A 14,702-nucleotide genomic window follows, 5' to 3' on the forward strand; every position below is an offset into this window, starting at 1 on the left:
GGGAGCAGGAGAAGCAAAATCATCACTGCTATCACCAGCATGAGGTACTAAAGAAGCCCTATCGTCCGCCATTACTCGTTTCAGTAAACTACAAAAAGAAAAGACCGGTAAACTTACTTGATTCGGTGAGACGGAAGCTTGAGAGCAAGAAGGCGCGAAGCCGACGACAAAGGTTCAAATTCCAGACGGGAAGAATGAAACCTACGAAGACAACGAACCGCTTTTAAAACTCCCGCACGAGTGTTCGGGAATCTGAACGATCGAGATTGATTCAAAATCAACGATCAAGATTCAAAGACGTTTTGAAAGTTTGAACTCACTAATCCGAAATAGGCGTTCGGAAACCGTCGCTTGGATGGCGTGAGCCACGACAGATCAATCGCAACGAAGACATGTGGCCTTACACTCACAACGCTCGAGGAAAAGTGACCACCGCATTAAATGTGATATGACATTTAATGAAGCACGCAGAGATCATCACCTGATGACGAACCCAGTTAAAAACCAAGCCCTCGGGATTGACCGAACACTTGGTGCGGGGGGCTCGTGATATGGAGAGTTTATGATCGGACCGGGTTCATACCTGTCCGACCCTCGACCCCGGTCGAGACGGAGAAAAAACCGAATCGCTCCCGAGCGAACCGGATCCGGAAGATGGCTTGTTTGAAGAAGAAAGATTATTCTGCTGCAAGCGTGCCCTAATCTTACTTATGGATTAGGGTAATCACCCCGATGACAAGACTCTCAAGGCGATGGCTGCGGATAATCATAATCAAAGGGATAACTATCGCATAACCTAACGGTTATCTCGGGAGTCCTCTACTAGCCCAAACTAGTAGAAGTCTATCGCTCAACGGATCTTATTGATAAAGATCTAACGACTACCCGAAGAAGGCTCGAGTGCATCCAACGAAGGAGATTCGAAGGTACACTCTATATAAACCTCACTACCATACAAGGTGAGGGACGGATCAATCGATCAAAAAGAATACTATCCGAGACTCGGGTTCGGATACATGCGATAGACCTAAACTATCGGCGTTACGCTATCTAGATCACCTTTCCCGTTTCTTCATTCATTAGCTCGTGCTTCTAGCGAGCGCCGTTTGTGATTAAGTTCATCAATCGACTTAGCCTTCAGAGGTGGACTCCCGACCCCAGCGGTCGGGCCACATCTGACGCTTTCGTTTTGCAGGACATCATGTGGAGATCCAAGGGCTGAGCAGATTTTGGACGCATCACAAGGTTTAATATTATAAACAAAGGTTCAAAACAATAATGAATAATCAGTATAATCAGAGTGCGAAAAAGATACCAGATATCCAATGATATCAAAAAGAGTAAAGTGAGGCGGAAACTCACTCCACCAATATAGCGAAACGCAGTATGAAAGTCAAAAGGAATTACAACTGAAACAAATGTACTAAGAAATAAACTAAGATCAAGCATCTTCTAGTTTATAGATAACATCTTCATAAGTATGGACTTCGTCAATCCAATGAATCCTTTCTAACTCTATGCTGTTTTCAAAAGTAGTACGCAGCTTGATCCGCCGGGGGATCATCAGAGTAATCTTGATCGTCGCCAGCACCTTGCGTGTAATACGCTTCATCGGCTTGCGCTTCACTGTACTGCTCGTCATAATAATTTGTACCTGCAGGATAATCTAAACAAAGAATGTACAAAAAAAAAGGAATGAGTTTCGAAGAAACTCAGTAAGGTAGTTAATCCATAACAACATAAATAACATGTGGCAAAACATAACAAGATGCAATGCAATATGAAACAGATAAAGTATGAATGCATCTAAACTCTATGTATGCTGGTCTCTATGGCAGACATGCTTTAAGTCATAGCACCGTACTTCTTAGGGAAAGTCCGCTCACACCCTCAACCATATAAGATATCTTGGGTTCCCTCAACCATTTAAGATATCTTGGGCAGCTAGTTGGTAATGGGTCCTGCATCCCTCAGGACAAACCATGGCAGGGGGTTAAGTCAACACACTCTCTCACAACCATTTGGCATAATTACCGGCGCATGTCAGGGAAAAGCCTAGCCCAATGCAAGTCATCTAGTCAGTTACATCAAGTCAGTTCCAGATACTTCCATTCCTCGCCCCGGGCGATCCTTTTCGATATCCTTCACACTAGAGTCACGGATATTACTCACCGGACTCATCAACCCTATTGGTTATCCACATATGGTAAACTGGAAGCTCTCATGTCCTCTCATGGATATAACTCACCGGTCTCGAGCGCCCATGAGCCCAAGTCTAGCCATATGCAACCCTCCAATAAATGGCCCCCACAATGTGATTCCCGTCCTCTCACGGATATAACTCACCGGTCTTGAGCTCCCGTGAATCCCCATTCCTACCACGGGTCGTTCGGTCTCAATACCCTTCCGAATCGGGTCTGATATAACAGGGGTATATCCTCCAAACACTGCTAGACATCCCTAGGTATGACAACCATTGATTCGGGAAAGCGTCGATGAGCATCTTCGGAGAACATCCCATACTATTCCCTTCGATGTCCAAGGACAGAAGCATCAAAAGGATACTCCTCAATCCGAAACCAAACTTAAGCAAACACATTCTCAGAACAGTCATGACATACACAACCAGCAGTTCATCATATACAAGAGAATGTAAAAGCAAAAATCAGATTAGGCAATAATAAGTAATTCATATATCATGAATAATAAAAAGACAATATAAACAAGTGCTACTGTTCCCACAGTAGGATATCAGAATTAAAATACAACAACAGTAGGTAATCTCATAGTTTCATAAAGTAGAAACTAGAGAACAAGCAATCTATGTAGTTAAGGAATTAACTGTCCTTACCTTCTAACTTGGATAGGATCTTAAATAACCAAGTATGATCTTGACTAAACCTGAGAAGACAGTCCTAAACAAGTGCATACAACATGTTAGGAAAGATGCATAAAGGAAAAGATCATAAATCAATTGAAACAGACCAAGAATGAGGTTGCTGTACTCATTGGTCGATTGATTGGTCTGCTAGACCAGTCGACCAATGCAGACAGTGGCCTACAAGAATCCGAATTTTGAGAATCAAGAACCGAATTTGATGGTTCAAAAGGGTACAAATCAGAGGGAAATTATCATGGTAGTATTCTAGGGTATAGAGGATATCAATTCATAAATCAAATCAAGTTCCCAAGTTGTAACCTAGGAACAAAAAGGTTAACCTACTAGGTTAAACATAGATTATGAGGGGGGGAAATTATAATCAAAGATAAAAGAACTAGGATATGAAGATTACAGATATAGTAAAGAAAACACATTGATTGGGTTACCATGATCAAACTAGGGTTTCTTGGTTTGATTTCAGAAAATTAGGGTCTCACCCTTTTTGGTTCCCCTCGGAAAAATAATTGAGAGCTCTGGATGAAGGGAGATAAATTGTTAGCCAAAAATAACAAGAAGGGTCATTCAATGATGAAGTTTAGGTTAACACAAATGTCACCCAAGAGGATTTTCCTTCACAAGGGAGGTTACCAAAAGTTCTCCAGATGATCACACAAGTTAGGGTTTCAAAGGATTAGGGTTAGGGTTTCGAAGATTCCACTGGCTGAGGTTAAGATCATGATGATGATCATGGATCTTAAAGAACATGATGATATCATGGAATAGATGGTTGCAAGAGTGCATCATCTTCTTCCTGATCTCAACGAAGAATAGAATTAAAGAAAGAAAATCAGAGATAGAAGAAAGAGTGAGTGAAATCATACCTTTGCTGTAGGAGGATGAAGAATTCTTCAAGTCTTTGTGAGAGATCACCAAGGAATGCAAGGGAATGGGTTAGATTAGGGTTCTAACTCGTTCCAGAGGCTTAGGAGGCAGATGAGGCAGAGTATTCCCGAGATTAGACTTAAATAGAAGAGACAAGATTCAAATTTCAAAAACAGAATCAATTGGTCGATTGATTGGTCGATTGGTCCAATCGACCAATGAGTCGACCAATCAAGACAGCAACTTCAAAACAGGGAATTGAAGGCTCAGATCAAGTCCAAACATCAAGGGGTTTTGCACACACCTAGAGTGACATACCTAGGAGTTAGAAATGCCTTTGAATCAATACAGAGACCACTCCAAGACCATCAACTAATCCAATCTTCATCAGGGTGCAGTTTCCACCATTGGAACACTGGCATCAACACTCATGGATTCCAATCCAGCCATCAAGTCTTCAACAGAAATGGTCCAAAGATGACTTCTTGCCTTACTTGGTCACTTTGGACCTACAAATAACAAAGTTTCCGGATTAGGGTCCGGGCTGGGTTTCACGGTTGGAATGGGATGCTTTCCTATGGTGCCCTTTGGCGCTTTCCCGACATCTTGGTTGACATACATAGCGCATGTCTTAAGTGTTTGGCTAGGAAAAATCCTGTCATATCTGACCCTATCAGAAGGGGTATTGAGACCGAGTGACCTGCGGCAGCAATGGGGATTAGTGGGCGCTCAAGACTGGTAACAAACTCATGAGAGGACATAATCACACTGTGGGGGCCATTCATTAGTAGGGTTGCACATAGTAAGCTTGGGCTTGTGGGCGCCCAAGAAGGCGAGAAGCATAAGGGGACACGAGGCTTCCCGTTTATTATATGTGGATGACCAATAGGGTTAATAATCTACGTAGTCGGGAAGGAGACAGTGACTCTAGGGGGAAAGATACACGAAAGGATCGCGGGAAGAGCGAGGAATGGACATATCTGACCCTAAAGTAGATGTGACTTAGTAGATGACTTGCATTGGGCTAAGTTTAACCCTGACATGTTCCAATACTCATGCCAATGGTGGTGAGCAACAGTGTTGACCTAAACCCCAGCAATGAAATGTCCAGGAAGGATGCCTTAACCCAATTACCGCGGAGAACCCAAGAGACCAGGAAGGTTGAGGGAAGAGTGACTGAGACTACCCAAAGGAGCATGATGATTTATCTTAATGCGTGTTTGCCAATAGAGACCAGCATAGATAGAGTTAGAAGCATACTTGCATACTGTTTCATATCATTTGCATTTATGCATTGTTCTTGAGATTGTGCTTGTTTATAATTGTTAATTTTGTATGAACTACTTGTTGAGTTCTTTTGGGCTCACCCTTGGGAAACATGTTTTCTTTAGATTGTGTTGTAGGTATTGATGATTGCGGGATCCCAAACTACAAAGCCACGACGTGTGACTAGTATGGTTTCCAAGATATTGGCGATTACGAGCATCACAGTGAAGCATACTCGTGTGATGACAGAAACATCTAAGTCTAGATATTGTTTGGTGGACATAGATACTCTTTTTGTTTAGTTTTAGAATGATTCTTAGTTCCTTTTCTTTTCCTTCAATTGTAATATCTTAGATTCGATTTACCTTCCGCATTGGCCTATAGAGTTATTTTTCGCTATATTCTACAATTATCTCTTTGACTGGTCTTATTTATTCCGTACTCAGAAATTCTTTTGTGATCCTTCTGAGATCCATACTTGATTGTTTTTTAATTTACTTTAATACAATGATTTGTCTCTTGCTCTTGATTATATTATTGTGCTATGTGGGATATGATCACCCTAAACTTGATCTTCGGGGCTGTGGATCACAACTCCTAGTATCGCAGATAGGGTACCAGTTGGGGGGATGTGATATAAAATCTCTACTGTTTCTTTCTTCTACACAGTGGAAAGCTTTTCCTCTTCGCCTGGACGTAGCATAACTCGTTGGTGTGTGAACTGCATTAATCTCTATGTATTTTTGTTTTGTTTATTTTTCAATTGACTATTTCTTGGTGCTCGTTTTAATAAGGGGATTTTAGTCAATTAATCAACTATAATAAATTAAATGAAATTACAAATATACAAAAAAATAATGGACCATTGGTCTCTTGCTTTCAATTCTATTGTACAGAGTATAAAAATAGTTGCCAAAATGGGGAGAGTAGTTATTATTTTATTATTATTAAGGCTGAATTTATTAGCCTCATGAAAGGCTTGGAAGCAGCTCGTTCCTTGGGGGTGAGAAGACTATGGATTGAAATGGACTCAATAGAGGTAGTGATGGTCACAAAGTCCTCTTCTTTCCTTTGGTTTGTGCTATAATAGTGGTTTGGGTTAAAGAGCTTTATGGATGGTATCGAATGGAGGATTTCACACTAATGACATGAAGAAAATCTATTGGCAAACTTTCTTGTAAACTTTGCAGCAAGGGATCAAACATTTATCTCTTTAGGGAAGTGCCTTGAACATATCTATTATGAGCTGCAGTAAGTTGCTTTTGAGCTCCCAAGGTTTAGGTTTTAGTACCAGTTTACTTTGCTTTGTCTTTGATATGAGAACTAGCAAAGTTGTGTATAATAGGTTGCAAGATTGAGTGTATATTAGTTTGTTTCAGTGTATACTTTTTAACATAATTTTAGTTAAATTCTAATTCCTTTAGAAAAAATATTATTATTATTATTATTATTATTATTATTATTAATTTAAGAGATAATTAGATGTGTCAAATCTATAAAAGCGAGAAGTATCCAATATAGCAGGATTTAAGGTCTATGATTGAGTTCTGGATTTGACATTTGACATAGAAGGTTAACATAATGGTTTGTGCCAATCAACTTACTTAGCTTATTAAACAGGAGGTGTGCTTGTCAACAAGCCCTTTAATTTTGTCTTCTGTTTTTTTTCGTTAAGAAACAGGCCCCTTAATTGATAGCGCTCCTTAACACGTTTTTTGTTCACATTTAATATATTTCTTTCTTAACCCCACGCCTGGTACCCCGAGTGGTCCATGATCAAAAGATACCTCAACATTTTCATTTACTATTTTTTTCTTAATCAGCAAGACACCTGTCAGCATATTCTTCTTCTTAATTTTGTGGTCACATAGCGACGGCAGCTTTCCTAGTATTGATTTTTGCCTGACTAGTCTTCGTCTCAATTCTTTAATATTTTTTTCTTTGGCACACGTAATATATACAAATTTTCACCCTTAAACATGTTCAAATCTACGACCTCTCCATTGAAAGATGTTAATTTTAATAGTCCGTTTTTTTGGATACTGGTGCTTTTTTAATACTGAAAATTTAATGGTTCATCTGCAAGGGTCGAACCCATGACCTCTCCACTGAGAAGTATGGATCTTTACCACTCAACCAACCCTGCATTGACATTTTCGTATCAATATTAGTTTGTACATGTATTTTTTGATATAGTAAGTAATAGTCTCTTATAACAATAAAATCAAGGAAAGAATAGAAATAAGATGGGGAAGAAGGCTATTTTGATTTTTGTTTTTGATCCAAAGAAAAATATATAAATTAAAGCGGGATCAAGAGGAAAAATGATATCAAAGAGGCCTTAGATATCACCCCATTCTCTTCCCATCCCTTAATCCCACAAACCCTTGTCCTTGTGACATAGTTGATAGTGATAAAATAATAATAATAATAATAATATCTTAATTGAATTTTTAGAATTTTTTAAAACAATGAGAAAATTTTATTTATGTGTGCAAATTTGGTCTTGGTGGTCCAGAGCTCTCATGCCTTATCATGGATCAAAATTTATGATCGTAATCGTAAGGGTGAACCTGGTGTAAGGTGACTTAAATTAAAGTTAAGATATGTTTAGAATAAAACATTTGACTTGGATAATCTGTCCAATCCTACCATCCTAGAGGAATGGTTTAAATAATAACAAGACAATAATATAAAATAATATATAATTAGTATTAGTAATATTGAAAATTCAAGACCTACGTTTGATATATATTGCATCCCTAGATCTACCTTTTGATACTTGCAAATTTTGATCAGTATTCACAACCATTATTTTTAAACCTAAAAAATCAGAACTTTCATTTTTGGGTATTATTATTCTTTCAATGTATTTTTTATTTAGAAAAAGGATTTATAGTATCTTAAGCATCCAATTGTTGGAAGATTTCGTGTCAGAACTCAGAAGCGGTGTATAAAAGAAATATAAGTAAGAAAACTGAACTTGTGAAAGGATCCAAAGACTGAACCTGAGATTCAACTTTTTCCAAGAAGCCACACATGGGATAAGACTTCATTATGAATCTTATGCAGAATATTCTACAAAAATATTCCAAAACAAAACGGATACTACTACTTTTCCACTTTTACTACAAATAAATAATAATTAGTTAATAAAAAAGTATTATAACTCTGAAAATAAATCAATTATTAAATAGAAGAGGTCAGTGTCAATGTATACGTGTTTCAATTTTGAGTCACTGAATCCTTTGTTAACTTACTTGTGGATATCGAAGTTATATGACTTACATCTATTGGAACCTCAACGTTTCTCATCTAAACTGCCTTCTTCTTCTTCTTCTTCTGCTTCTAACTTTCTGAATCATGAATTATCTTCTATCATGGAACTTCAGTTCTTTTTTCTTTCTGTTTCTTTTCTTGTTTAGCTCATCATCACTGAAAACCTTGGCTTCCTCAGCATCATCGTCATCATCATCATCAACTTCATATTTTAATTATTCATCTTTTCACATTGAAGATTCTTTAGCAGAATTTCTGGATCACACTGCAATATCAGCCTTCCGGATATTGAACAGGAAAATTTTTAAGCATTGTCTTGATCCAAATCCATATATTCGAATCAGTATCGATTCAGTTGCAAGCTCTGGACTTTCAAATGACCAAAATGTAACAGTTACTGTAAGTGGGGTTATGCTCCCCACGGAAGCTGATTGGGTTGCTATGATCTCACCTTCTAACACCAGGTAAGTGGAAAGAAAATTAAATCCTTAAAAATTTCTAGTTTTTTCAATTTTGTTCTTTATTATAATGGTTTTTGGTGTGAAAAGTTTATCAGATTGTCCTCTGGATGATGCAATGTATGTACAAACTGGAGATTTAAGCAGCCTTCCTCTTCTCTGTCATTATCCTGTAAAGGTAAAACACCAAACTTCATTGTTATTGTTTTGCCTAATTTTTTATGTTAGGATGTGGCAAACTCCACTGGAGCTGAATTTGACAAGGCTGAAACAAGCTGTGTGATGAATAAGTAGGTGGAAAGTATCAATTTTATGAACAGTCGTCAATTAGATGCAACTGATATGAATATGTAATGAATGAGTAGGTGGAAAGTCTGAATTTTATGAACTGTAGTTAATCAGATGCAACTGATGTCAATATGTGATGAATGAGTAGGTTGAAAGTATCAATTTTATGACCTGTAGTAAGGTAGATGCAACTGATGTCAATATTTTGGAATTACAGGCTCAATACTTACACAGTGATCCAGATTTTCTTAGTTGCAATAAGAGCCAATGCCAGGAAGACGTTAATGGATTCTGTGTAGTGAGAACATGTAGTGCTTCACTAACATTTCATGTCATTAACATCAGAACTGACATAGAGTTTGTGTTTTTCACTGGAGGGTTTGACACACCATGCGTTTTAAGAAGAACAAAGCCACTGAAATTTGCTAACCCAAATGCCCCTTTGTATGGTCATCTCTCAAGTGTGGATTCAACCGGAGAAGCAGTAAGTAATTCAAGTTTCCATAATCATATAGATTTGATTCATGACTGTATGTTGTAGCTTTCAACCAATCAAGACTGTTTTTGTTTATTTGACAGTTAAGATTAACCTGGGTGAGTGGTGACCATAACCCTCAACAAGTTCAATTTGACAATGGAAAGTCTCAAACATCAGAAGTTACTACTTTTACCCAGAAAGATATGTGCAGTGAGTGATTAATCTGTTGCCATTTCATTAACCTTTCCTTTTTTTTTCCCTTTTTCCTTTGTGTGTATCTTCCTCTTCACTTTAAACAAATCAAGCAAAACAGTAAAAGGCCTGAAATGGAGTTCAAGTTCTGGCATAGATTTATTTATCTTCAGGAAATAACTGGATGATGTTGAAGGTTTTCTCTTCTTAATTCATTTCTGGGAATGAAATGCAGAATTTAATGGCACCATTTTTCTTCTTTTTGCCCCAAAATTGATATGTAGGTAGCCTGCTAGAAAGCCCGGCCAAGGATTTCGGATGGCACAACCCAGGCTACATTCATACTGCACTCATGCAGGGACTTCAACCTTCAAAAAGTTACTCCTATAGATATGGAAGGTAATCAAATTAAAAACATATAGGGAGCCCGGTACTTGATGAAGATCTCTCCCTAATGAATGATCAAGAAAATGTAATTTTCTCTTTCAAATCTAATTCGGTAATTCTATATTGAGATGACATGCCTGGCTGTCACATTGCAGTGATTCAGTTGGTTGGAGTGATCAAATTCAATTTCAGACACCACCTGCAGGAGGATCAGCTGAGCTCAAATTCCTTGCATTTGGTGACCTGGGGAAGACTCCCCGTGATGCTTCTGTTGAGCACTACATTCAGGTCATAACCTCAAAATTTTGATTCAATCTTTAGGATAAAACACTGCAAAAGTGATCATCGGATGATCTTTGGATGTCATAATTTAATCCATCTTTGCGTAATAAATTGAATAAACAGCCAGGAGCAATATCAGTAACAGAAGCCATGGTCCTAGAAGTTGCAGCAGGGAATGTAGACTCCATTTTCCACATTGGAGATATCAGCTATGCAACAGGCTTCTTAGTAGAATGGGATTTCTTCCTTCACCAAATAGTCCCACTAGCATCTCATGTTTCCTACATGACTGCAATTGGAAACCATGAAAGAGACTATGTAGACTCTGGATCAGTATACATAACTCCTGACTCAGGCGGCGAATGTGGAGTTGCTTATGAGACCTATTTCCCTATGCCCACCATTGCAAAGGACAAGCCATGGTACTCCATAGAACAAGGGCCTGTTCATTTCACTGTGATCTCTACTGAGCATGATTGGAAGCCTAACTCAGAACAGGTAATTAGAATGATCTTTCTGTAACATCAAATTGATTTCTCAAATCATATTCTAACAAACACAGAGCTATTGCAGTACAAATGGATGGAAATGGACATGGGTTCAGTTGATCGATCAAGAACTCCTTGGCTAGTTTTCCATGGGTAAATATATTTGGAGATATCTTGTATTATGCTATATGAGAGATAATTAAAAATCTTGAGACATCATGTTCTAGATTACTGTTATATTCTTTCCATTTGTCCAGTTTATTATTTACTGACATTTCCTCATGTAGGCATAGGCCAATGTATTCTTCCGTAGCAGGAATACTTCCAAGCGTTGATCAGAATTTTGTCAAAGCTGTAGAACCTTTACTGATAAAATATAAGGTAAGTAACTAGTATATTAAGGAAGAAGATTTTCTTCTTAAAGATGAGCAGAAATTGTAGAAAAGGGTGAAAGAGATATTTCTGTGGAAAACCAAAGGTTATAGAGATTGTTCACTTCTAATATGATATATACGTTGTGCGATCATGAATCAGGTGGATCTTTCTCTGTGGGGCCATGTCCATAACTATGAAAGAATGTGTGCTGTTTATAAGAAGGAATGTAAGGCCATGCCTATTAAAGATGCAGATGGAACAGACACATATGACAATACAAATTACAGTGCCCCAGTTCATGCAGTTATTGGAATGGCAGGATTTAAACTGGATAAGTTCCCAGGAAATGTGAGAAAAATGGGCATCTTCTGTTGTTTATTTGCTTTTTTTTTTTTTTTTTTTTTTAAACTGAGCTAAAGTGTTTGTATAATTAGAATTGACAGTATGTTGTTTGCTTTGAACAGGCTAGTGAAGCAAGTTGGAGCTTAGTTAGGATTGCTGAATTTGGATATGTAAGATTTCATACGACAGTGGAAGAGTTAGCAGCTGAGGTTAGTTTAATGAAATCAAGATTTCACCATAAAGTTTCAGACTTTCCTATGCTTTTCTGGAAGAAAGTAAAAAGATATGCATTAATCAAAATAAATGGAAAATAAACATCCATGAGGAGAAGTGAAAATGAACACAACTATTGTCGAAACATAAGTTCTGTTTCTTTTGGTCATGATTCCATTCTTATATTGGAAGACCTGTGAAGGACCAAAACATACAAATGTGGAAACAGTAACTCTATAATTCCTAACATCTCAAGGCTTTCTTCTTGTGTAGCTTCACAATACCTAGTCCAACAAGTTAGAAATATTTTAGGTAAATGAGGTTACATGGATCCTTGCCCTCCAATTTATGAGCTCTATCCAAGGCAATAGTTGGTACGAGCCCTAAACTATGCTATGCTAATCCTTCCTCATCATTTCTCCTATGGTCATTTTAGGGTTACCATTAGCTCTTTTATCACTTCAATTGCTATCATTTATAGCATTCCTCCTTGCTATATATCCATATGCTTGTATTAAACATGATCATACCACCTCAAATGACTTTCTTAGAGCTCGGCATTGCATGAGATAATTGCTTGGTCGCTTCTAATATAATCATTCCTTACTTTATCCTTCCAATCCTCATTTCTATTACAATAGCTAGCTTCTTAATATGGCACTTCTTGTTTGCTCAACATGTTTCCTCTTATAAAATAGCCTGTCATACAATAATCCCACAGAATTTTCTTTTAAGTCATAAAGAAATATATTGGTGGCAAAACACTCAACACACGCTTCTGTTGTCTCATTCACCGAAATCACACCATTCATGAAGAGTGTAAGCTGCCATACCTTGTCTTGAAATTTCTTGTTAGGTTGTCCATGAGAAGCACAGATAGGTAAGTAGAGACTTGAGGCTAATCCTTGTAATTGAGACATCTGTTCCTCAATGTCCTATAGGTCTTCACTCTAGCATTTAATCAAACCTTTGTTAGAACTTTAAATCAATTCTTAATGAATATTTAAAAAAACTTACTAAGATCCTTCATATCAAAATTCCTATTGGGATAATCTATCAAATTAAAATTGCGTCACAAATTATCACCCACTGGTTTCTCCCAAATTTTTTTTTATCACAAAGAGCAATTAACTAATTCATCCATATGGACAACACACATGTTCACAAAACCCCAAATTGAGTTGTTAGGAGTAATATTAATTTTTTCAATTTGTTTAGAAAGATTATCTTAGTAGGAATTTACCTGATTCCTCTTATATTGCTATCTTTGGTTTGTGAATAAAATGGGTTGTCAACATGAACTTGATTCTTTTCTTCTTTGACGTCTTAGTTTGTCAGTGCTGCCACCAAGATGGTTTTGGATCGCTTCCGCTTCATCAGAAGTTAAGATTACTAACGTTCTTCATCATGAGTAAGGAGGATATAATGTTCAAGCGATGAGTAACTTTATACAGTTAAAACTAGCGAGAAATTGTTTTAACGTGGCAGAGAGCCTTTTTTATATTCTTTTGGAGATCATATGGCTAATTAGTTGTACATGTTCTTTCATTGAAATTGTTTCAAAGCTTTGTATACTTTTTTTCCTCGAATGTATCATTTGTATTAATAAACACAGGGAAATAATTGTCGTCATCCAACATCAATGACTAATTACAAATGATGCAGTTAAATTATGCAGATGCCAATGTGTGTATGAGCTTCTCTTTGCAATGAATTTTATTTTTACCAAAAAAGAAAAAGAATTCAATATATCACATCTTCGGCATTGCCATTAACAAGGTAGGACAAACAATAAAGAATCATTTTCCTTTTATATCGATCAATTTGTAGCGAGGATGCTGAAGAGCATCCCTTGGAAAATCCGCTTGCACTCACATTTACTAAGTGAATTAGTTAGTCAATCTCTATGTTCTTGCCGTTAACCTTGCTAGGCTTTACATACTGAATTGAAATGAATGCTTGTAGGGATTTATAACATTGTATATAAGATACACGCTTATCATATAATGACACCATGACCAAAAAGATTAAGTGTATCGTCAAAGGCTTGCAAGTGTATTTAGCTTGTATGCAACCAAAAATTTTTGTGTGTTACAAAAGATTGTTGGACGAGGAGTCACAACTATTGAGTCTAAATCTGCCCCTTTGAGTGACCTATGTTTGAACTCAAACAAGCCAGGCAAGTACTTATTGATCACTTCTCTCAGAGTCCAATCAAGACTGGTTGGTCAGCTGGAGGAAACACATGTAGAACCAATAGATGATGAGTTGTTGGCCACACATATGATAAGAAATGTATGTTCTTTCATATCAGTGAATACTAATGTTGTCTTAATGTGTGCAGGGATTCTTAACAAACGGGTAAAAATGGCAGGCTGGAGCATGGGAGTTGCAGTTGATGGGCATATAAAGTCTGTCAATTATGGAAGAACATAAACTGAAGATTCGTTGGAGGCAATTCTGGTTGGTTTGCACAATGGACTTAATGCAGTGCACACTATGGGATTACAAGTAAATGAAGTATGGCGTAACCATAGGGCTCTTAAGGACTTCCTACCCAAACCATCTTTATCATTTTGGCCATTAAATGTAATAGATAAATTAATGGACTTGGCTACTAGAACACAAAAAATGAAGTTCGGTGACTTTCCTTCTCCTATGATCAAACAATGAATCACTAGTATTGCTCTAAAATCTTCCTTAGGAAACACTGGGGCTATTGATCCCGTATATGTTATGTGTAATTGTTTTTAAGTAATATAGTTTTTCTCTTTCGTATAAAAAAAAAAATACTTATTTACAAAGATAGAGAGTGAGAGCAAACCGACTTGAGTCATCCACTAGTTGCTTCCAACGAATAAGTCAAATTTAAATACACTAACACTCCAAAG

At 37.3% G+C, this 14,702-nt stretch overlaps 1 protein-coding gene across 2 annotated transcripts; it reads left to right on the plus strand.

Moving 5' to 3' along the window:
• Positions 1–8,305: 8,305 nt before the first annotated feature.
• LOC149002322 (putative inactive purple acid phosphatase 27) lies at positions 8,306–14,434 on the plus strand. Of its 2 annotated transcripts, XM_089138000.1 has the most exons (13): positions 8,306–8,772; positions 8,857–8,944; positions 9,272–9,538; positions 9,634–9,742; positions 10,009–10,123; positions 10,267–10,399; positions 10,517–10,891; positions 10,967–11,034; positions 11,169–11,262; positions 11,416–11,604; positions 11,721–11,807; positions 13,142–13,222; positions 14,156–14,434. In XM_089138000.1, the coding sequence occupies exons 1-12, from the start codon at positions 8,393–8,395 to the stop codon at positions 13,196–13,198; spliced, it is 1,962 nt and encodes a 653-aa protein (XP_088994126.1). In that variant the 5' UTR covers positions 8,306–8,392; the 3' UTR covers positions 13,199–13,222; positions 14,156–14,434. The 2 variants fall into 2 exon arrangements, with proteins under 2 accessions (XP_088994126.1, XP_088994124.1); XM_089137998.1 differs by lacking the exon at positions 14,156–14,434 and having other exon boundaries at positions 13,142–13,596.
• Positions 14,435–14,702: the final 268 nt, after the last annotated feature.

Source organism: Hakea prostrata, chromosome 10 (assembly GCF_041222555.1).
Source record: "Hakea prostrata isolate BN-2017 chromosome 10, UWA_Hpros_2, whole genome shotgun sequence".
NCBI classification, from domain to species: domain Eukaryota; kingdom Viridiplantae; phylum Streptophyta; class Magnoliopsida; order Proteales; family Proteaceae; genus Hakea; species Hakea prostrata.

Coding starts and splice junctions, on each gene's coding strand:
- LOC149002322 (XM_089138000.1), top strand. CDS start 8,393: ATGAATTATCTTCTATCATGGAACTTCAGTTCTTTTTTCTTTCTGTTT. Junction 8,945..9,271: donor TCTGTCATTATCCTGTAAAG/GTAAAACACCAA, acceptor TTGGAATTACAG/GCTCAATACTTACACAGTGA. Junction 11,263..11,415: donor CTTTACTGATAAAATATAAG/GTAAGTAACTAG, acceptor ATCATGAATCAG/GTGGATCTTTCTCTGTGGGG.